The 25399-nt window shown below is 36.2% G+C and overlaps 1 protein-coding gene across 9 annotated transcripts in view; it reads right to left on the reverse strand.

The window, feature by feature from the left end:
- OSBPL6 (oxysterol binding protein like 6) overlaps window positions 1–25399 on the reverse strand; it is an 86936-nt gene that overhangs the window by 36133 nt on the left and 25404 nt on the right. For 6 of the 9 annotated variants that reach the window (XM_087708501.1, XM_087708488.1, XM_087708480.1 and 3 more), the window contains 10 exons: window positions 24643–24904; window positions 21442–21537; window positions 17301–17423; window positions 15179–15232; window positions 13141–13254; window positions 12870–13040; window positions 12184–12316; window positions 10399–10502; window positions 9772–9858; window positions 4585–4659 (listed from right to left, as the gene is read on the reverse strand). In XM_087708501.1, the coding sequence (XP_087564627.1) occupies window positions 4585–4659; window positions 9772–9858; window positions 10399–10502; window positions 12184–12316; window positions 12870–13040; window positions 13141–13254; window positions 15179–15232; window positions 17301–17423; window positions 21442–21537; window positions 24643–24744 (1059 nt within the window). In that variant the 5' untranslated portion in view covers window positions 24745–24904. The remainder of the gene's footprint in view (window positions 1–4584; window positions 4660–9771; window positions 9859–10398; window positions 10503–12183; window positions 12317–12869; window positions 13041–13140; window positions 13255–15178; window positions 15233–17300; window positions 17424–21441; window positions 21538–24642; window positions 24905–25399) is intronic. The other 3 variants (XM_087708509.1, XM_087708540.1, XM_087708525.1) reach the window with 2 other exon arrangements.

Raw genomic sequence — 25399 nt, forward strand, 5'->3', positions numbered from 1 at the left:
AAACTGGCCTAAAATTAAATTGTTACCAAGTTTTCAAACCTGGACTGAAATTCTTTTTTAACTGAACTATAATTCTGTTGCATTTCTTTCCTCTAGTTATTCTAACTGAAAGGTTAAGTTCCATTTAAGCTATCATCTGGAATTCCATTTAAATCAACTAAGTTCCAATATTTAAGCCCCAGTCCAGCTGAAACTGAAAAAAGAAGAGGAATTTGCAATGTTATTATCACATGCACATAATGGATTATATTCAACTAAACATATACTACTGCAACAACACTTTCCCAATCTTTTCCCTTGGAGAGAATATAGAAGAGGAATGTATAATTACACTGACAAAGAAATCTAGATACCGTCCTGAGGTATTAGCACTGAACTGTAAATCTTTCCAGGGGAGAAATAAACTAGGACAGTGATGGCACCAAGCACCCAAATTGGAACGTGCGCGCGCGGGCATGTATGCGCGTGAGCACTGGAGACCAGCTGGCAGGTGTGCATGTCCACACTGGCCACCAGGTCTTGTTTTTCGGCGCGCGCACCAGCCAGTTGATCTGTGTGCCAGAACCCTGGACCACCAAAGACTAGCTGGCCAGTGCGCATGCGTACACGGCCACCAGGAACATGCGAAGATTAGCATGCGTGCTGGAAACCAGAAGAGCAACTGGCAATGGCACACGTGCCCACAGAGAGGGCTCTGGCGTGCTCCCTCTGGCATGTGAGCCATATGTTTGCCATCACAGAACTAGGATCTTCTCTTCAAAATGGAAGCAGGAAAGTGTTGAAAATTCACTTGTATAAATATGAATCATAGTTTGACTAAACTATGGGGAGCAGAAAAAAACCTTATAAGACTGAGGGCTAGAGCAACACACCTTGCCTTCAAGAGGCTTTAAAAACACTTCTCAAACATGGGGAAAGCATCTCTTGCAATAATGGCTTCCTTTGACGATGATAGAAGACAAGGACAGAAGAAGTTCACATGAAGTTAATTCATTCTCTGGAAACTTCTGGGGAGATTTATTTATACTCCATAGACCAAATATTTATTTTGTGTACGCTCTTTCGAAAAGCTAGGATTTAAAGAGCTGCAGCACTTCCCCCATCAAAGAAACAACTGCTATCATTTTTAATATTTAATATTTTCTTAATCTTGGAAATTTGAAATCAAGAAAATAACTACCGTATATTACCCAAGGATCAGAGAACAAGAAAAAAGAAAAGAAAAGAAGACTCGGTTTTATTTCCTGAGAAACATAGTAGGTGTTCCTCAACTTACTCCCTCCACAATTAGCCCCAAATTTCTGTTGCTAAACAAGACTGCTTTTAAGTGAACTGTGCCCCATTTTACGACCTTAAGTTAATAACATGGATGTTAAGCAAATCTAGCTTCCTCATTGGTTTTGCTCGTCGGAAGATTGCAAATGGTGATAACATGATCCCAGGACTCTGCAACTGTCATAAATACATGCCAGTTGCCAAGGGTCCAAATTTTGATCAAATGACCATGAGGATGTGCAGCAGTCATAAGTGTGAAAAATAGTTATGTCACTTTTCTCAGTGCCACTGTTAACAGTCACTAAACAAATAGTTATAAGTCTAGGACTACCTACAATTTCTGATATAGTTGGTCGGTCCAGCTGTAAGCACAATTCCAATTCTTATTTTTTATGTTGAGAAGGATTTGGTTGTATCAAAGTTAATTTCCTACCAAATAAGCCTGCCTGAACAAAAAGTCTAGTGACATATACAATCAACAGATAGTTCCTCAATAATGACTTCCTTAAATGTGTTAAATTTAAAATGTCCTACATTTGGAAAGTTAAGGAGGGAGGAACACTTTTAAATTTTTATTGGCATCAAATCTAATCACTGCAGTAACTTACTTCATTATCTGATTTTTAATTTTATTAATATTGATTGCTATTTTAAATCACTATGTCTTTTGGTAAACATACATTGCTTTTGTCATTTGTAATATTCTACTGAATTGTTTCAATTATCTAATATTCTGTATTATAGTGCTCATAATGAAATAAATGTATTTTATATATTAATATGCTAATTAGCATTAGCATTAGGACACAGTCACTTGTTACTTTAAATATCAAAAACTCTCATTATAAAAGTCTCAGGCATTCTCATTTTTTTGGGAGTCAAATGTAAACAATTAAATATCTTCACTTTAAATTATTGAATTATGTGTGCACTCTTTTACTTCCCTTATTCATATTAACCCAACTTTATTTCATTGATTAATTGATTGGTTTGCCTTCAATTAGATGTCTTCGTTCTTTAAAAAGAAAAATAATAAAATATTAACAGTAGGTAGTAATATGATTTTTTTGATAATGGAGCAGATATGAAACTTAGCTAATAATGTAATGTAGTAGAACATAACATGAAGGAAATCATTAATGGGGCTAGTACATAAATATTTTTTTCTATTAAAAGAATCAGTATGAGATTCTGAACTAATGCTACTCAGATTTCACTGAGTTCACTTGACAATGAGACTGGTGTGTGTGTTTGTGTGTGTGTGTGTTTGTTTGTTTGTGTGTGTGTAAATACAACATATATAGGCATTTGATAGTTTTATTATCACTCCACTTCTTTAGGTCATTCAGATTTTTTGGGAGGGGGCATTATTTATATATAAAAAAGAGAAAACAAACAAACAAATACATTTTGGATACACATACACACACAAACATATTTTATCTCTTCAGGGGGAAAGTGGATTGAGCAAGATCATAACTAAAACCCTTTCTCAGTGAGCATCCACATTTTAAATATATATTTGTGTGTATGTTTGTATGTGTGTAGTTTTCTAGTTTTACTTACTATATAAATTTAATTAATGTTTATGGAACTCAATTGCCTGGCTATGTATTTCCCTTTTGATTGTTGTTTTGGTGGTATTTAAAATAACTAGCCAGGAGGAAGCAGAATAATTTTTAAAAGGAAAAAAAAATTACAAGCTACATAAAATTAAATTAAAATCTCAAGGTAAATGAATGCTTCATATCAAATATCAAGTATAATTTTCACACTATTACAAGGATCAAATCAATAATTAATTGAAATGGCCAACATGTCATGTTAGAATGAACATTTTCATCAAGTCTTAAACTTCTATCGTCACTGAACAATTCAAGCAGAAACAAATGTATTAAAGCTTCAAGTTAAGAGAAACCCAAATTCTGAACGTGTTACCTGTCTATATATAAAATCATTATTTATAAATGTTTCCAATTTGAATAAAATTCTATGTTTGACTCGCTTTTCAGGTATGAAACCTCTATATTTTCCCACAACTTAACTTTGCCACTCTTCTGGAGAGGGAAACGCATGTGGTGATTTGGTATTTTTTAAGCCTTTCTTTCTGTTTAGCTCACAGAATTTACTAACAGAAAAGGAACACATAGTCTGTGGCCACAAAACCTAGGGGGCCCCTCCAAAATCTGGGGAACAGTCCCTGCACTTGTTGCCCCTAATTACAACTTTTGCAGATGTCACAGAAAAATACTAAATGCATGAGGATGGAGCATATTCATTATATTTAATTTAGCCTACATTTAATTTAAACCAATATTTTTCTTTCCTTCACTCCAGCCATTGGTCAGTTTAGCAATAGCAATAGCAGTTAGACTTATATACCGCTTCATAGGGCTTTCAGCCCTCTCTAAGCGGTTTACAGAGTCAGCATATCGCCCCCACAGTCTAGGTCCTCATTTCACCCACCTCGGAAGGATGGAAGGCTGAGTCAACCTTGAGCCGGTGAGATTTGAACCGCCGAACTGCAGCTTAGCAGTCAGCTGAAGTGGCTGCAATACTGCACTCTAACCATTGCGCCACCTCGGCTCACAGTTTGACCCCTGTGTTGGAGGGTGCTTCCTAAAATGCCATTCAAAGGCATTTTAGGTGGGTCCCCAACTAAAAAAATCAGGACGCATCCCTCCCATAGGTGGCCATGCATAAAAAGACTTAATTTCTGTCATGGGAGAAGTGAATGAGAGGGAAGGAGCCAGACTCCTTTTCACCAATATAATAGCCACGGTAATAGCAACAATTCCTGACAATGTAATGTATGTAATGCTTTACATACTGCTCATAATGAGCAACACCATGGCTAAAATGGTGTTGCTCATTTTAAAACATAAAAAGAATTAAACTCAGAAAAGAGAAATACAACCACTTATGTGAGAAATGGCTATATAAAGGATACAATTTACGGTCCAGTCAAACTGAAGGCTTTTTGCTAGAACAGCACTTTCTCTCTCCAAAGTCAACCGGATCTAAACTCCATGAAGTTTGGCTAGTAGGGTGCTTAAAAACACTTCTGTAAATTCTTATAAATCAGAGCTTTATGAACCCATTTGTAGTTGTATATAAATATGAATGTTTGCATTCCGCCACCATCCCCCCTTATGTGACAGCTCTAGTTTTCCAACCTTGCCCTCTAAACTTCCCCAAGGGGACCAGCCTCTGAAGGGCTCCAAGCTCTCCATATGATAAGTGCATGTTCCAGGTATACAATTTCTCATCTTTAAAACTGGAGGTGCCGTGACTGAGGCGTCCACTCACTGTTGTAGCCACTGCTGCTGCTAGTCTCTGCCGGCGCCGTGCAGTACCGAACTGGCCCTTCAGAGAAGTCCCTTCCTGACAGGTAACATGAAAAGAACAGGGAAGCAAAAAGAAGGAAGAAGAATGATGGAAGGCAAGAAGGAGACAGATGATCAAAGGAAAGGTTGATTTTTAATGGAGTTTTCTTCCTAAAAATGCCAAATTCCATAACTCCTACGTCTACTGTATGTTTGAAGAACGGAAAATTATATTCTTCTTCAAGTAAGATAATTAAACTAAATGAAATTGCATTGCTTGTTGTCTGGCCAATTAAGGAAGTAGGTAAACAAATAATCAAATCTAGCTATAATTCAATATTGCCACTCTATGAGGAATCATCAGAGTTTATCATAGTAGTAAAGAATATTTTGGTAGAGAAGAGCATGCTTTGTTTTGTCATATGCAATAGAAATTCAAAATATTTGTTATGCAGCTTTCTCAGTACCATCTGACTGTGGTCAACCATGATTTGTTGTATGTCTAACCATTTATCATGAAAATAATTTAAAAAACAGGTATGGGATGAAAAGACAACAAAAACGTAAGAATGTGACATTCAGATGATTTACTTTGTATTTCTAATACAATCACCTGGAATGTTGCTTTATGCTTTACAGGTTTAGCAGGATGGCTACAAGAAAGGGGTCAAAAATGCTAAGATAGCGGCCAGTACCATGCAATTCAGAAACTGAATTGTATCGTAAGGACTTTTGAGTGTATGATTGTGGCAGCCATCAAGACTTTTTGACCTCTCTGCAGACTTCCTGCAAGTTAGCTAGACAAAGTAAGCTCATATTTTAAGTTTTTTCTAAACTGGCTATTTTCTACAATCAACCTCCTGTAGATTTTTGCATTATTAATCTGTCTGTTCATTTCCTTTCAAAACTATTCTGCATCCCCCATCCCCAAATAACCCCAAACATTAAATAACTATCTCTGTGTTTCATCTATCAAAGGAGTGATGACCATCTTTCAATATTCCATCTAAGATTCACTGTAAAATTCAGTGCTACGATTCTACTGGTTTGGCAACCGGTTCACTGAGCACACGCTTCGTCTTAAGCCTTGGCTGTAAGCTTTTCTAGCTGACCAGCTCAGAGTCTTTAACCACTAAGCAAACGCACCCTGTCAATAAATTATTATTATTATTAAATCAGAACAGTCGTCTTAAGCCTTGGCCGTAAGCTTTTCTAGCTGACCAGCTCAGAGTCTTTAACCACTAAGCAAACGCACCCTGTCAATAAATTATTATTATTAAATCAGAACAGTCTTGCAAAATTAATATATTACAAATGTATTTATTTTTTAGCACATGGCTTATCATACACAGGCTAGCAGTATATATCAACATTTCATCTAGATTAGCACAACTCAATAAAATATAAATGTTAAAAAGATCTATGTTCAAAAACCAATATCTGGGTAATGTAACCATTGAAGTGCAACATCGTTTATATTTTAAAAAACCAGATACTGGGCTGGTTTATGTCCTCATCTTACAGGCAGTCACGATGTGATCTATAGTTTGACATGGGATCCCTTAGTCACACTAAGGGGAGGATACTCTGCCCTATTTATACAGAGCTTCCCTCTACATTAGAAATAGAAACAGTGAAATTAAAATTTGGATCCAGGCTTTCAGACCAATCCTCATTAATCCCATATATATCACTAAAATATCAATGTACATAAAAATATAAAGCTATGTTTTAGAATGCTGCAATATTAATTTCTTTGTTTGTTGTTTAATGTTGGTGACTTGATAGAAAAACAATCCTTCAGATTGTTGACTGTTATTCTAAAATCTTTCCATGTAATTTTAAAAACATTACATTAATTTCGAAATGTGCAAATCCTATAGGCCTCTGAATTATATCTTCTGTGTGGGAAAATTAAGATAAAGAGGTCACAAAGCAACAGAATTTTTGAAAGCATGGAATAATTTTAGAAAAATCCCTTTGAAATTTCTGGTATGAAAAAAAATAGCTCCATCACTGAGGTCCTGCACTCAGGCAAGAAAAACCAAATACACAGCTGCACAATAGGCAATAGCAACAGCAATAGCACTTAGAATTTACAGCCCTCTCTAAGGAGTCTACAGAATTAGCATATTGCCCCTAACAATCTGGGTCCTCATTTTACCGACCTCAGAAGGATGACTTGGTGAGAATTGAACTGCCAAACTGCTGGCAGCGGCAGTCAGCCTGCAATACTGCATTCTAACCACGACATCACCACCAGTATCTGGCCCAATAGTAGTAACTGTTGAGAAGGATCTGGGACTGGTGTCCTAGCAGACCATTATGCAAGTATGTTCCAGCAGTGTGCTACAGCTGTCAAAAAAGCCAATGCAGTCCTAGACTGCATCAAGAGAGGAACAACATCAAAATTATGAGAAGTAAAACAATCTAAATTTAGTATTCCTTACACAAGACATTAACTGAGATATACTGTATAACAAAGCCACTGCTATATAAACACTTCATGGAAAGCATACCACAAACACAAAGATTGTTTGACGAAAGTGTTACATCCTCCATATGTTTTTTAAAAACCCTCTTGTTCAATGCATTTTTTACTTATTACCGAAACATAATTCAAGTAGAAAATGAAATATTTTATATGCAATCTTAGTTTCCCTTCTTATCTGATTAACTGTACAGCAATTAACACTGCCTTGCAAATAGTCAGATGTTAGAAGGTAGCTTTTTCCAATTGATTTTGGGGAAAGACATAGTAGGTTGTCTCCAAGCTAGAGGCCAAAACTAATTCCAGCTTGAAGGCACATATTTTGAACAGAATCTTTCATTGCAACGCTCCAATGGTATGGCTCAGTTAACAACATGTTCTCTCCTAATTCTAACTTCAGAAAGAATACAGTGGAAGTCATGATTCCTTTTTTTTTCCAGGAAGAAAAAAAATCAATTTGTCCTGTACACTTATAAGCAAGCAATTTGTCAGCCTCTACTTTCCTTGCTTGCCACCGGCTGCCATAGAAATGGGGAGGGGGGGGGGGCTTGATATATTTGGGAGGGGGAATTACTGGTGCTGGAGGAGTTATAAAGAAGGGTGTTTTGTTCTCACCATCTTCTGCGCATGCTGGTGGCCTGTGTTTGGACTTGGTCAAGGCCAACCGTCTCGCATACCAACTTGATGAGGTTTTTTGAAGATGCACCCCACATGACACCTTAGGAAGTTGCAGACTGGACATTGGGTTGGGGAATTGGGGGGGGAGGGTGTTGGGTAAACGTTTGATATGTACATGTTCGCGCTTTTTTGACTCAGATCTTGCTTTCCTTTTCGCTACTTTCAATTAATATCTAGTAATAGTACCTTATCTCTATTTAAATGGAGTTGAGGTTTTTCTTTCTTGGATATGGAAGGAGGCATGCCTGACACAATTGTCATTATACCTATATTATTTCTCTAAGCAGAAACCACTTATTTTCAAGCTTGCAATAGTCTTTTCATGAAAATAATGTCATTTTTTTAAAAAGGTGAAGATATCCCACTTCACTCATGAAAGAAAGGTTTATAAAGTTGTTAGAGTAAATTCTTCCATAAATAATAGATTCCATATTGCCATATTGCTATCAGGGTAGTATCAACAACATGTTATTGATGTTTTTCCTCCAATTTTAAAATTATGACATACTTCAATTCAGTCATCCTTACTATATAGTCAGAATACAAATTGAATAAATAAGGGGAAAGTGCATAGTCTTGACTTATTTCTTTGCCAATCTTGAGACAGTCTGTTTCACCATGTTCTTTCTGCACTATGGCTTATGCATTTATGAAATATAAATTATGGTTTATATTTTCATAAACTCATAAAGTAATAATCTTTGGTTTGATCTCCAGTTGTCTATTCCCACTGTTTCTGGAAAGTCAGTCAATGATTCTCATGAAGATCTTCCCAAGGTCTTGTAAAAATCCTAAGTCTCAGTGGCCTTTGCATTTGCAACTATTGCCATTTTCCAAAATAGCTATTTTAATCGTTCATTTCCATGCAATAGAAACTTCCTCTGACTGCCAAATAATGGGAAATAGTGAATGTAGTCATTGAATTACATTATCTCTAATTTTGGATATCTTGGCTCTAATTCCATTCATTCCAGCCATTTTAACATTTTTCAATAGACTTAATGCTGTTTTCATTTCATGAAATCCAGCATCCAAGACATGATTTTGTGGTGCTTCGATGAGCAGTGGACCTACTGGTATCCTCAAAAACCTCATGTTCATATAGTTGCTGAACTATTACCTTTGAAATTGTTCATTTGAAGACTCTACACATATCCCATCACACACACACACACACACACACACACACACACACACACACACATATACACACACACAAATATAATGGTCTTTTCACTACTTGTTGATTTCCCTCCCCCTATATTAAGGCATCTAGGAAAACAAAACTTTGGGCATCTATACAAGGATGTTTTCTGATACAGTATCTCTTTTGAGTACATAAACCTTGCACACTGCTGCTGTGTGTAACTGCTCCGTAAGTATGGCGAGTAAATGTGATTTCCCAAAATATATTCACACACAAAATAGACACATATATTCAACATGTAACTTATAGTGTCTTGATAACAAAGAATCATATAGCTTCTGCACAATCTATTTAGGTCTTTCTTTCTTTTTTTCCTTCCTTCCTTCCTTCCTGTCTGTCTTTCTTTCTTCCTTCCTTTTCATAGAGGAGAAATGATACGGCTACCAGATCAAGGCTGTAAAATCCAAAGAACCACTAGATCAGGGGTGCCAAAGTTATGGCCTGTGGCCCAGATTCGTCACGTGCTGGTCATGTCCACTCCCAGTTTAGCGAAGGGGAAAAAGTCACGATACGTCATGTGACGACGACACAAGTTTGACATCCCTGCACTAGATAAATTTTTATAGTTATCTGCTACTTTCCAGTGGTCCTCTGGATTTCTGCAATGCGGTCTGGCAGTTCTAAGAAAGGACAAATAATTCCAAAAATAATTTGAACAGCAGACCTTAATTTTCAATTTTTAAAAAGCTATCAACAATTAAATATCCAGTAATTCAAATTCAAGTTAAGTTTTATGTTTTATCATTTTTAACAAATACTTAACCAAACCATAGTTAAAACAGTGAACTCAGTACCTGAAGCTGTATTTTAGCATCTTTGCTCACACTTTTTGTTCTCCATCTTCTGGTGACACGCTTGTCTTTCTTATCTACACTGTTAGCCTATGTTATAAAATAATTAAAGTAGTAAAGCGTTGGGTTAAAGCTGACAAAGCTGACATGGACAATACTGCAAAAGTTAGTAACAAACACTGAGCATTAGTTGACTGCCAAACATAAGCAAAGTGCTAATCTATACATTATGGTACAGATAAAGCAAACATGTCATTAAAGACAGTTCCAAAAATAAAAATTGCAGGACAATTCTTCAACCATTTACGATAAACTATTCTTTCCAAAATTTGCTAACTAGGATCATTCCATTTCTCAGAACAGTTCTTAACACGAATAACAAAGAACAAAAGGGCAACTGAACATTAAATTTAGAACAAATTTAGGCTTAAAAATTATTTCAATTAATGCTCATTAAAGAACCTGACTGTAATAATGAATAATTCTGCATCACCTTGTGTCACCCTAGAAGTTCATATACTGGCAATGATATGGCTGTTAGCAGCGAATGTTCATAGAGAATATTTCAAATGCAAAATAGATAGTATAAGCGATAATTTTTTTAATAATTTTTAAAACAATTTTATTTACCTGCATATCTGTGAAACTAGGTGCTGACTGAGTTCTCTGAAGTATTTCTAAGTTCTGAAGAATTTTACTGAGTTTTACAAGATTTGATTGACAATGTGCAAGATCTGACAAAAAAAAAACAGATTTAGGACAACAAAAACTTACTTTGATTAAGATTTTATTTGCTAGAGGAACACAAGAAACTTACTGAAATGATGACATCTGAAAGCCCCATTCTCCATTAACATTCCATAAAGGAAACAAGATAATCACACAGTAAAAATCCATAAAGTTCATATTATGCTAATATATTTTGGGCTCCCTTCTCTATTCCACGCAGCTGTTAAAATTTCTTCCTGCATATCCCCAAACCTTCTCAGAATTAACTTCACAGATTGGGGGATATCATGATGGCAAATTATTCCATATGCAGAACAGAACAATTTATGTGCTAGTGGGAAGACCCATTGAAAAAAAAACTCCCTGGAAACACTCAAAGAGTTTTGTGAAGGTTTTTATTCTTTGATTCTTCTATCTTCTTAAACTGTATTTCAAGGCAAATAATAGGAACATTCTAAAATTCATTTTAGGTTATCTTTAATCCCTACAATTATTATTTCTGAGTTAAATGAGAACTATTTAAAAACTTTTAAAGGATACATTGAAGTAGAAAGTATACAATACGTTATTATTATCTATAATAGAAATGACAGAATTTTCAGCTCTGTATTACAGAGATATATATTACAAAGGAAATACTTGTTAAGTTGAAGTTGAGAACTTTTAAATATAAAATATAGAAACATTAGAAAAGACTTTTGATTAGTCCTGAAAATCTGAATGTTGATGATTCTTGGGAAAATGGCATATACCGTATATACTCAAGTATAAGCCGAGTTTTTCAGCCCACTTTTTGGGCTGAAAAAAGCCGCCTCGGCTTATACTCGAGTCAGTGAAAAATTTGCCCGAAATGGAGGAGAAAAAGGGGCGGGGCCATGCCGCTGGGTGACGCTCGTGAATGGCCCGGCGCCCCTGTGAGTTTCCCCTCCCTCTGTGTCAGTTTGCCGCGCAGCGCGCACCGCACCATCCCCCCTCCTCACGTTCTAATGTAATGCAGGACTGTCTTACGATTCCCCTTCCTCCCCCTCCTGCCGCTCTGCAACTATGTCCCACCTCCTCCTTGTTATGGCAAGCAGCCACATAGCGATGTCCCACCTCCTCTGGTATAGTGATCCAATGATAGGAATCACTGTGCCGTGTGTCATAGGAGGCGGGACATTGCTCCCGCAGCTGCACGTGTTTTAGCTTGGTTGCTGAATGAGCTAAGGTTTTTGTACTTTTAAAGTTATTGTTGATACCATATTGTTTTTATTGACCCTCTTTTCCACTTACAGAGCTAGTTTACTGTTTTTCTTTGAAATAAATATTCAAAAACATTATTGGTATCTATTTTTATTTTTGAAATTTACCGGTAGCTGCTGCATTTCCCACCCTAGGCTTATACTCGAGTCAATAACTTTTCCAGTTTTTTGTGGTAAAATTAGGTGCCTCGGCTTATATTCGGGTCGGCCTGTACTCGAGTATATACGGTAATTAAAAAGAGGGGGCTTCATTTTAAATACAGCTGAGGGAGATTTCCTATATTTTTTGCTACATAAGAGTAGAGTAGAATAGAATTCTTTATTGGCCAAGTATCATTGGACACACAAGAAATAACATACAATAAGTACATTTCCATAGCTTCAAGCTATGTTCTGCATGTAGCTCTATCAATAGTAGTGAAGATTAAAGGAAGGAGGTGCTGACCTTCTGCACACTTGTCCATCTCTTCCGATTCTTGCAGCCAAGCAACTACTTTACTTTGGCCAGTAGTACATGTTTCAGGTAGACTGCTACTGCAAGGGATAGTCGGTTGCCAGGGGAAATTATTCTGTGAAACCTAAAGAAAGATATAGCCACATATATGCATATACCTGTGAGAATTCTGGGAGAAAAACTGCCTGTGATAAAAATATAGTGATAATTGTTGTTCTCTTCCTTGAAACTTAAAGCATGTATGCGTAGGTTTGTTTTGCCCCACTTTACAACTTTTGTTAAGTGAGTCACTACAGTTGTCAAATTAGTAATGCGTGTTGTTAAGTGAATCTGGTTTTCCCATTGACTTTGTCAGAAGCTTGCAAAAGGTGATCACATGAACCCGAGACACTGCAACCGTCAAAAATGTGAGTCAGTTGTCAAGCATCGGAATGTAAATCTCATGACCATGGGAAATGATCACTAAGTGAACTGTTGTAAGTCGAGGACTACCTGTACAGAGTAGATTTCTTTGTTGAGTGTGTTCTTTTTGATGTTAGTGTTACTCATATATAATGGCATCCATTTTCATTTGCATCCACAATGGAGAAAAATGAGTGAATAGTAATGCTGTATATTACAAAACAACTATGTATGAACTGAAGGAAGGTATTCTTCCTGACCAAAAAAGATTATACCTTAGTTTCCAGGACTGTGGCATTAGTAGCTGGTGAAGATTCAGTGGTGGAAGTTGAAGGGAATATATGGAAACTGGCATCCCGTGGCGATCGCACAATCTCATTCTGACGATATAATCTATGATGGCGCAACTTGGACACCCAAGCATCAAATGAATCCTGGGATTTTACCTAATTAAAAGATCAGTGTGAGTGAGGAATCCAGTAATAGTATTTGATCTTCCTTTTACAGCAAAACTTGAAAATACAAAATAGTAGAAATACTCCTTACTTTTAAATGATAGATATGCTCCTCGGTATCAAGATCTATCCTACGTGCTTTCTTTTTAATTGACATAACTGATAATCCCACATCTATGCTGCCATGAACCTTCCCTTTCTGAGTCTGAAAAAAAAAAGAGTAAACATATGCACATTAAGAAATAAAAGGCAAAATTTGTAAGTTATCACTCTTTAGAATGGACAGACGGATGAATAGCTTTCTGGAATATAATGCAAGGGTACATAAAATAGCAAAAAATTAGAAAATGTTGGGAAGACATTATCACACGCTGCTTATCAGGACAGGATAATTATGTAAGAAGCGCACTGCTTTTTTTCCCACACATACATATCAACATTTCACAGGCCGAGTAAATAAAAGATGTGGAATAATTATGTATAAAACTATTTTAAGAACAAAACCAACCAAATGACAGATGTTTAAATATGAGAATGAAAAACAAACCTGCAATTACAATTGAGATAATCTACATTTGCGTACAGGCAAAAATTACACATCTAATTTAAGTGACATTTCTATGACAGCTACTTTCATTGCTAAATAAATAAATACAGATTAACACTGGCTCACCTATGTAATAGTAAAAGCTATGATGATAAAAATGGCTAATATAACTCTGGCAAGATACATCATTCATATGTAAATACTATAGCAATAGCAATAGCAGTTAGACTTATATACCGCTTCATAGGGCTTTCAGCCCTCTCTAAGCGGTTTACAGAGTCAGCATATCGCCTCCACAGTCTGGGTCCTCATTTCACCCACCTTGGAAGGATGGAAGGCTGAGTCAACCTTGAGCCAGTGAGATTAGAACCGCTGAACTACAGATAACAGTCAGCTGAAGTGGCCTGCACCCTAACCACTGCGCCACCTCGGCTCTATACAAATACTATATCTGTAAAGATCAATTTATACTAATAAATAATAATAGTGAGTTTCTGTCCTCATGAAAATTTGTACCTGTATAAATTCCAAAATAGGCCCGAAGGCACAAGCTACATAAATAAACTTCTATTTATCATTTATTATACACTTATTTCAGAAATAACTGAAAATAATGTTATCTAAATAGTTAACTCTTCCTCTGAACAAAATATCAACATGTTCTGAACCAATTTTCCCTTCCCATGATTATATACAAAAGGAAAATTAATTATAACTAAGATCACATGTGTTTTATGAGCATTTTGTGCTGAAACTCTTGTTTTATAAAATAAGTAACAAAATGTACTTAATTCTAACATACTATATATAGTATGTTACTGTATATATATACTACATATAATCTATGAAGTTCTAAAAATGCAACAAAAACTAAATTCATCTACAATATTGTAGGCCTTGTTTTATATTGCTGTTTATTTAAATTGCTAGATTATGAAGTTTCAGCAATAATTATTTATTATTTTAATGTTTTTATGGGCTAGAATTTTTTCAATGTTTATATAATTACTGGCTTATATTATTATGGTAAAAAATAATTGCTTTATTATGGCCTACAATTACCTTATCATTAAAATAAAACAAAGTTACAATTTAAAATCTCTAACCACTACTTATTAGTATGGTAAACACTTGATTTACCAATATTCATTAAAAATTGGTTCATGAAAGCAATGGAGAAAATTCATTTACAGTTTTATGTATCCCCTTTGCCATTTAATGGACACTCAGATCTAACAATTATCCCTTCCCCTCTATTGTTCTGTGAAATTGAGGTTTTGATGTATTTTGTAGTCCATTGAGCAGCAAATGGCACATAGAGAGTTTCCAAGGCATTTGACCTACAAAGACACAGGTGCTGCATAATAGGTACACTGATAATATCAATCAAATAATATTGCAAAAAGCAGAACACGTAGTATTAAGGCAAGAAGTTGGTATGCTTTCAGTTTTAAATCTTAATACTTTAAGAGCCAGGACTATACCTTTTCTCTGCAGTATAGGAATATCTGCATCACTACTGGAACTAAGAATCCAAATAATATGTAACACTCATTTTTTTAAAGGCCCCAGGGTTACTTACATCAATTGGTGACTTTGAATATTTCAACATTCCATTGTCCAGAACAAAAAAGCGCTGCAGAAAAAATATATGTAGGAGATCACAATGCAATGGAGACTATATAAAGACATAAGCACACTGCATGCAGCAATAAACATCATTACAAGAAATGAAGGGCCAAGACAGGGACATATTTTCCTAGTTATCTGATTGGTCTACATCAGCTTGATGGAACATGGTCAATCAATCAATCCTAAAGATAAATCATTAAAGTTGATTCGTGAATTGAGCTATGGTATATGGCAATACAATCCATCACTTTTTTTAATAAATATCTCAGAGGTTCATACAGAAACAAAGTAGTTTCAGTATGGGTAAGAACAGGACCTACTGTATGTACTCCTCTTGAATAAGGAGCCCTGATGTCCCCAGAGCAGAGAAAGGAAGGATCTATCGCCCTTCAAACTAGTCTAGACAAGAAGCACAAAACAATGCTAACGCTACCTTTACTGTAAGGTTATAGAAATAAAATCTTGCAAGCCTGAAAGCACTTCCCACATCGTTTTCCTTCTAGAAAACTAGGGAGGGTGCCTTCTGAGATGCTTCCTACACTCTTTTTCCTTCTCTGGACTGAGATACTTTGGCGTGATAGTTATCCAGTCTGCGGCTCTTTCTCTTGCTTCCCAAGGTCATTCCAATAGACCATGACAGAATCAGACTGACACAAGCAGCACTGCAGCATTTGATGCAAACCCTGCGTCTGCCTATGTGCAATGTGATGTAACAAGGGTATCTCAAAAAAAAAAAAAAAGAGCAGTGCTTCAGATGCAATACTGCTTCTGCTTTCATCGTTCCGACAGAAGCAGCAAGATTCTGCGGCTTGTACCAATAAGGGGCCTGTCTGAATTTCTGAAAGTGTCTCTGTTTTATTTGACAGAATTGAATCAAGGCATGCATGGGGCAATTTCAATAACCCTACTGAATTACTGTGTCTGAAAGTTTTGACTAGAATTGGGTTTCTGAAGGCTAGGATCTTAAGCAACTTTACTTGGCAGAACCCTTTTCTGCAAGTCTTTGCATCAGGATCAGAATTAAAAGACACAAAGGCCTCATAAGTCAAAAATGATACACTTTTTATAAGAACCATTCCTGTCAAATGCTTCTCCAATCTCAGAGAAACTCTTACTTTCTTAAACACCTACAGTTTAGCCATTTTCATACATCATACTCTAGGATTTCTGTATTATCACTTCATTCGATAACTGATTGTGATAGAGTCTGAACAATTCCTTTTTACAATAATCAAACCAACATTCAATGAGGCAGACAGACATTATTAAGCTTTAAGAATAGTTAAAAACTAATACAAAGGGAACAACAAATAAAGAAAAAAAGAGATAAAAGAAAACACTAAAAATACAAAAAAAAGTAAGAAGGTAAAGAAAAAAAAGGAAAGTAGAAAATCAAAACATTAAGATATAAAGAAGTGACCTCCAATTGTTTTCTCACAATTATATTTTAACCTCTCTCTCTAAGATTAAACCATTACTCTCTTCTTTCTATAGTCTATCTATCCTTTCTAATCATGCAAACCATAAATCATAAGTCTGCAAGTCTACACTAAATGTAGATACTGGTTTTTTTTTCTCCAATCAAAATTGTCAATTTAACCACTGAATTTGGCATTTTCTATTCCATACCAGAAATATATTTCCCTCTGAATCACATAGATCTTCATAATGAGTACAATTTATATTTCAGTTCATTTTATCTCTCGCTTTTCCTCTGTCTGTGTGTATGTCTATAACTGAGTAGTACGTATATATGCTGACGCAGTTAAATTTCTGCAAAGGGCATATAATCACATGATAACTGATTGTTTCTAGACCTACGAGGAACTGAGGAAGGTTTAATCATGTTCCCTTGAATGCTGATAGAATTCAACATATTACATGAGTGCAAAACAAAGAAAGAAGTCAGTGAAAGCCTCCTTTAGATTCTACCATCAAATTCAAGGTCATGTAGGCATGATTCAATGATTACTAGTTAGTTTCTTACAAGAGTTCAATTTGCTACAGTTCATGATGAATTTTGTGTAATAATTGAAAATAACAGCACTTAGCATGCTTTACCCATATTTTACCTTGTGCCAGCCTTTTAAAGGCCATTTCCTTTTCTTCAGCATGAATCCTTCATGTTTGTCTGGTTTCTGGACATTAGTCTGGCCAATTTTCAAGCCTTCTATAATTTCCCAGCTGTCTGGCTCCTGAGGAAAGTGGGGAGAAGAGGATGGAACAGAACCAAACAGATCAAAATTTCAGTATTGTGGTGCCTATTATTCAAGCTGTTTTGGCAACCCAGTGTACATTTACATAAATTCTGTCCCACTGAATTCAAGAAGACTGCCTTTAGTTAGCAAATAAATAAGAAACTGGATATTACATAAACCACACTGAGAACAAGAACATTCCAGAAGTATATGCTAAAGAAATGACTGAGGGAATTCTAAGGTTAAACTATATATCCCTAGGAGGTACCAGTTTTGGCAGCATCTCATTCCATTCATAATTAATCGTGGCTAAAATAGCCTTAATTCTAAGGCTATTTAATTTGGGCCTTAATTAACCTTAATTTGGGCTTAGTTCTTTTCCAAAAAATGTTTGGAAGAAATCTGGTTTGTATGTACTTATGTAAAGTTGTAGCAAGCAAAGATGTTATCCATTTGCAAATGATGTACCTAGCATAACTACTGGGTATATCAAGGCATAATAATTCTAGGAACAATATTTTAAATTATAACCATATTCTTTGATTAGAAACAAATGACAAGAGCTGTTTTGTAGCATTCTGCCTAGCAATAACTATAAAAATCATGTTACTCATCGTGTTCAATCCTTTAAATTTTTATAATAGAACGGAGACTTGTAAACAACACTTCTATGAATTACTTATATAGTACAGGGATACATTAAAGGATCGTGTTATGCTGAATTCAGTCTTCCGTAAAAGGTTTTTCATTATATACCTTGCAGTATTTATGTACAAAAGTATTCTCAAAATCTCATGCAGGTAGTCGTCAACTCACAACCACAATTGAGCACAAAATGTTTGTTGTTAAGTGAGGCATTTATTAAGTGCATTTTGCCCCATTTTACAACCTTTCTTGCTACATTTGTTAAGTGAATCATTGCAGTTATTAAATTAGTAACACAATTGTTAAGTGAATCTGCTTTCCCATTGACTTTGATCTTGTGAACTCAGCAGTGACGTGCGGTGAGGTTTATGGCTGGTGAGGCAGTTCTCTCCCTCGACACCCCACTGTCTAAAGTGCTTTCTTTCTTTCGCTCGCCTGTCAGAGCTAAGGCGGGCGAAAGAAAGCGCTTTAGACAGTGGGGTGTCATCTCCCCCGACACCCCACTGTCTAAAGCGCTTTCTTTCTTTCGCCCGCCTTAGCTCTGACAGGCGGGCGAAAGAAAGCGCTTTAGACGGTAGGGTGCCGCAAACACAGAGGCGGGCAAAAGAAAGTGACTTTCTCCGGCCTGTGCTGGCGGGCTGCTGCTTTCTTTTGCCCGCCTCTGTGTCTGCGGCAGCCCGCCAGCAGAGGCAGGTGAAAGACCCACCTCTGCTGGCAGGCTGCCACAGATACAGGCGGGCGAAGTGACTTTCGCTGGCCTGTGCTGGCAGGCTGCTGCAGGCACAGGACGCAAAAGAAAGCAGCAGCCCGCCAGCAGAGGCGGGCGAAAGACCTGCGTCTGCTGGCGGGCTACCGCAGACACAGAGGCGGACAAAAGAAAGTCTCTTTCACCCGCCTGAGCTGGCAGGCTGCCCTCCCTGCATCTCCTACCCCCTGCCCTCTCTTCACTCATCTCTAACACACACACAGAGACACACACAGACACACACACACACACAAAGTTGCACCAGGAGGATTAAGTTTGAATTCCTCCCCCTCCCTCCGACCAACACATACACTTACCTTTTCTTTTCCAGCTGTTTCACAGAGGATTTCAACTCTGCTCTTGCCTGCCATCATGAAAATGTAAAAATGTAAAAGGAAAAAGGCAAGAGCTGCTGAGGTCAGGCTGGGCTAGTTGCTGCCAGTCGCCATGGATGACTCTGCTTAGTGCTTAACTGTTTAAAAAAGCCTCTTTAAAAATGTCCTCTACAGGAGGAGGCAAGAGAACGACGTGCCTCATCTACATCAGGAATTTTTTGGCTTTTAACCCTTGCTTAACTCTGCTCGAGTGATCATAAAGTCAGACTTGATGAGGCACGTGGTTCTCTTGCCTTCTCCTGTAGAGGGCGTTTTTAAGAGGCTTTTTTAAACAGTTAAGCACTAAGCAGAGTCAGCCACTGTGACTCTGGCAGCAACTAGCTCAGCCTTTTTCCTTTTACATTTTTTTTCTTTTCATGACAACAGTAGTGAGGCTCTGCCTCCCCTGACTGTATGTCCCTGGAACTCAGGGCACTGCAATTGTTATAAATATGAGTCAGTTGCCACATGTCGTAATTTTGATCACATGACCATGGGGATGCTGCAAGGTCGTAAGCGTGAAAAACAGTCATAAGTCAGTGCCACTGTAACTTCCAAGCAACTGAAGCAATTAACTCACCAAAGATTTGAGCTGGAAAGGATGAAGCTAGAAATGGTTCCAATCAGGGTTCTCACTTAATGATTGAATTATGTTAATGATAGCAACAGGGACTGTCATGATTGTCGTCACTAAGGAATATGGTCACATGATACCATGCTTAATGACCTTTTTAACAATCAGGCACCAATTACCACTGTAATTCAAGAGCGACCTGTATGTTTCTTGTAGTTTGCTTAGTTTCATATAATTTGCCTTTGTTCTTTTGCCAGGAAGAAAATGCATTGATAGTAATCATTCATTTTTTTTTCTAGTGCCAGAATTTATGAAAGCAGATGTATTGTGTTTTCATTATATGCAGCACTTACAGACATTTTTTTCAATTAACTAGAATAACTTTTGATTTTAAAAAGCTGTTTCTTAATCCAATTTTTCTTCCTCGTAATGCAGATGAGAAACACATGTTTCAAGAAGCTGTAGGATATTTTATCTTTCTAGTTTTCTTCAAAGATTCACACTTTCAGCAACCTCTGTTAGACCTCTATAGTTATGAAACCCAGCAATGATGATTCAAGATGGGGAAGATGAAAAGGATACAAGTAGTCCTCGAATTATGACCAGAACTGGGCCCAAAATTTCATTTGTTAAGCAAGGCAGTTAGGTGAGTTTTGCCCCATTTGATGACATTTCTTGCAACAATTACACAGTGAATCACTACAATTGTTACATTAATAACACAGTTAAGTGAATCTTAACTGTGAGGACCCAGATTGTTGGGGGCAATATGCTGACTCTCTGTAAACCGCTTAGAGAGGGCTGAAAGCCCTATGAAGCGGTATATAAGTCTACTGCTATTGCTATTGCTATTGCTAAATCTGCCTTTTCTATTGACTTTGCTTGTCAGAAGGTTACAAAAGGTGATGACATGATCCCAGGACACTACAACCATCATAAATATGTCCCAGTTGCCCAAGAGTCCAAATTTTGATTACATAATCATTTTTTTCAAAGCCATTGTAACTTTGAACAGTCACTAAAATTTCCTGACAGTTAGAACAATTAATCAGTGGAACAGCTTGCCTCCAGAGGTTGTGAATGCCCCAACACTGAAAGTCTTTAAGAAGATGTTGGTTAGCCATTTGTCTGAAACGGTATAGGGTTTCCTGCCTAGGCAGGGGGTTGGACTAGAAGACCTCCAAGGTCCCTTCCAACTCTGCTATTGTATTAAACTGTATTAGGTTCCTTAGAGTGAATTGGTATAATTAAAACTGGCCACAGAAGGAACATGCAAGATCCATTTCAAATAAAATTCCTTTAATTGAATTTTCCTCCAAAATATAGTTTATAAATATAAACTGTTTATATGCATGAAATGCAATCCAGAAAATACACTTTCAAGTTCTTTTAATATTTGTTTAAAAATACCTGTATTCTTTAAGCATAATCTGAATCCTTCTTGTTTATCATTAATCCTAGGATCACTATTTTTGTAGAAATGAAGATTACCTAGAAAAGCCCTCAAAGCAGACTTTAATGCAAGCACTTCAGTGCTTCAGTACTTTGAGGAATGGCACTTGGCTTATAGCATTGCTGCAATCAAATGATTTGCATAGCCTTATTGAACACCCCCAATTATTAAATTGGGGGTGTTCTGCAACCATCTACTTATGCAGGAATCAAGACTTTACTTACTTTAGATATAGCGATTGGCTCATTCTCTACCAACTGTTTCCCAATAATCAAGTCTGCGCTTCCAACAGAAGCATTTCGCTCTAACACATGGCCACTCTAAAACACAAAGAAAAGACTGGAGTAAATGTTTGTCATTGAAAATACTTAGTTGTCATTTATAAGTAAGAAGCTTTGAGGGAATGGAAACAAAAACATTCTATTCTAATGAACATTTATTCTAATAAACAAAATATACAAAGTATTTTCAAATTTTAGTACTGAATGTTATTTCAGTCAGCATCTTAACATTCAACAGTCTTTTCCTGCCAACTTAAGATAGTATAATTAGGTTTTTTTCCCTAAAATTTCCAAAATTATATTGAGTTAATATAAAATGTCTTATGTCCACAGCTGTCTTGCCTGAAGTACAACAGGAGATTATGTACATACTCTTCTGATATAAAGTGAACATGTGTGAGGCAAGAATGGATTCATGTGCAGGAATATTATAATTGAGCTGCAGAAATTCAGACCAGCACAAACAGGGCAGCCAAGATGTACAGAAAAATCTGATTCTTTCCCACATCTAGTAGTTATCTGGATTTTTTTCTCCCAGATGTGGGATTAGGGATAACCCTAATTATGATGGCATATGCCACCCATAGCAGAGCAGATCCATTAAACTTGACAGATGGATAATTTTGGAAAAAACGTGATGAAATTCTGAGTCCATTCACTGTATACACTATAACAATGTGAAAATTAATTAGGTAAAAGTATGTTAAACTCTGTCTCTCTCTATGCTTGGAAGATAAACACGAGTTTGATCCTGCCTTGAGTTGAGTCAAATTAAATCTGTTAAGCACAGTACTATAAAGCAGAATAAATTTATTCTTGATATATCTATTTGAAAGTACAAAGACTTGAATATCTGTCTTGCAATGTTCTTTTGAAAGTGTGCTCTTTTAAGGTGACTCACTTGTTCCTTATCAAAACATAATTTATATAAGCAGAATATTGAAAGAATATTCATTGGGTGCTTGATATTTGCATAAGGAAATCATGCTCAGTTAAAACCTCTTGAGGAAACAATTACACAAATACACAATTTGTCAAAAGAAATTTACAGAAAGTTGGTGGTTATCTAGGGGAAGATTGGCAGCAGTCTATTGGGGGCAGTTTAATTTGGATTTTTGTACTGAGAATAAATTGGGCTCAATTGATTATTTGATCTCTTCCACCTGTACAACTCTAGAATTACACTGGTTAATCAGCTTCTGCCTATTGAATTGCAGCATTGAGCACAGTCCAACTGGCTTATTCTTGATCCAAGGATATTTGACAATATGCTACGATATATAAATCTATTCTTTGGACTCTTGCTTTAAGACAATAGTGCTCTCCCTCTCCTTCTCCCTAATCTTGGATTTGCTTGTCTCATCTGGATAGTATAAGATGAAACTATGGCCAAGAACACTTTCACTAGCTGTATAGTACAATGAGAACAAATGACATCAAAACATTCTACCAGTTCATAACTTTCAAATCAGATTACAGTAATGTGCTCTACTTTATGATGTTCGTCCATCATGTTCGAAGAGGCCCTTGACATCTAACAGGTTGTGGGCTGTCCACAATGTGTCCACAGGAGGCGGGTAAGGCCTATATGGGCATGAAATGTTCTGCTCTACTTTATACATAGTTTAGGAATTACAGAGTCAAAATGCAGCAACCAGAATGGAGTCTAGGGCTAATAAAAGAAAATTTAAATACCTTTTCCTAAGCAGTTGAACTTTTTACTCGGATTTTTGGAGAGAAATAAGCACTGGTTATCAGTACTTTAAAGCTTTAATCACTTAGGGCCAGCCTTAAAGATCCATCTTTTCTTATTGGGTTTTAATAATGCTTTTATATTATATTATATATTATTTTAATGTAGCTAAGTGATTTACATTTTATTCCAACTACCTCAGCCATTTAGTAAGAATAATAGAGAGACAACATCAAGAGCAAAATAGATGCATCATGAAAACAACTGAATAGCAAATGTGACTAATGTTTTGTGGGAGACAGAAATTATCTAATGACAGAATTTAAAATGACCAAATTAAGTTCAAGAAATAAAAGACTAATTAACACATGATGAATGATTACTGGAATACAATACTATCAATTCTGCATCTTTCTAATGCATTCCTTTCTTAAATTGGAGGTAATTAACAGGGACTAATTTTAACATAACCTGGGGATAATAAAACAATTTGTAATTGCTTGTTTGTGAATCATGGATCTCATTTGGAATTGCCACTGTTCTTCCGTAAAAACAGAAACTGGTTTTTGTGTGTGTGTGTGAGTAATGACATTATTTCAAGACTGGGCAAAAGAATAATTAGTTATGCCTTAGATCACATGTTTATAATTATTTTAAACATTAATATTGCATATAGAATATATTTATCTTTCATCTAAAACATATGTTTTGATTTGGAATTAACAATTAATGCCCAATTCCAAATTATCTCTGTAAATTCTGGCTCAAGTCACAAAGATATATTCTGCAAAGAATGATATAACTATTTATGATCTCTTCCTTATAGATAAGCTAACAGCTCTCAAGGCAGCTCTGTCAGGAATAACAATGGGTCCCTTGTGGGAAGTCTTGGGAGAGGCATTCTTGGGAAGTAAAATGTCAAGCATTACAGGACGAATATTTCACTTTGATACACTGCTAGCCATTACCCACCAGTATTGCAAAAAAGAAAAAGAAAAGGATTCACGCTACCAGTACTGTTTGATCATAAGGAATCAAGGAATGGCAGCAGAGTATCTGAAGGAGGGTTGAAAATATTGTCAGAGGTGGAATAAAAAAAAATAAACTAACAATAGAACTGAAAATGTTTCAACAGGGTAGGTGGAAGAATCAGAGAGACTGAAGCTTCAGGGATAAGGTCTCAAGATAGCAGTAGAAGGGATTAGGCATACTGTATAATAATCCAATACGAGTGGATACACTAGAATAATATAAGATAAAATGGTACAAGAAAACAAAGAACTAGAGAACTCACAAAGGATTTTGCCATTATTAATTACAGCTATCTTTACTGAAACATAATTTTATCCACTAACTCACTTTTTTCTTTAAAAGGTGAAGTAAATAAAGAACGCCCCAACTAACTTGCAGGATTTCTACATTCATAATTAAAAGAACACTCTTTCACTTACCTGCCTAGTGTCCCATTGGGAATATGATGAAGAGGAGTCAGCTTTATGTGACGGTGTGGAGGTTCTGTGAGCAGGAGAAATACCTTTCTCTTCAGAACTCATCACTGCAGCTAAATTCTACGGGCCTCTTTTCACAGTTCTAACACCACATTCCATTCAGTTTTCCATGGAAAGAGGAAGCCAAGTGATTTTCAGCATGTCTCCCGGAGTCTATTCTTTACATAGGCAGCTCAAATTAATATAAAAGGCATCCAAACCAGATCTTGAAGGAGAAAGGAAAAGAGAAAGTGATGGTATGCTCTGTATTCGTGAATTAGCATGAATTAGCGTGAATTAAGATGTCAAACAAAAGCAGATCTCTTAGGTTCCATCTATCAGCCCTATGAAAAACATTTAATCTCAGTAAATAAATGGCAGTTTCTAGTCTTCAGAATAATTACTACTTTTTTCAACAGCAGAATTCCTTCTCAAATGATATTGATTACTCTATTCCGATGATTTCCCAAGTGACACATCATAGTATCTTGCAAATGAATTGTTAAAATCTGTTTTCTCTGCTCTATCCCATTTCAGCTTTATTTCTTTGGAAACACATATATTGTAAATGTATAACAAGTGTCATTCATAGAACAGGTTAGAAGCCAAATAGTTACAGTAATCAGAGCATATTTATTTTCTCCACAAATGAACATTCAGTGTTACCAACAAATAGCATTTGCAGCATGTTCTCAATATCTTTGAAAAAAATAGACATAAC

Source organism: Thamnophis sirtalis, unplaced genomic scaffold (assembly GCF_051295495.1).
Source record: "Thamnophis sirtalis isolate CommonGarterSnake01/CBP01778 unplaced genomic scaffold, rThaSir2_p1.2 scaffold_1, whole genome shotgun sequence".
NCBI classification, from domain to species: Eukaryota; Metazoa; Chordata; class Lepidosauria; order Squamata; family Natricidae; genus Thamnophis; species Thamnophis sirtalis.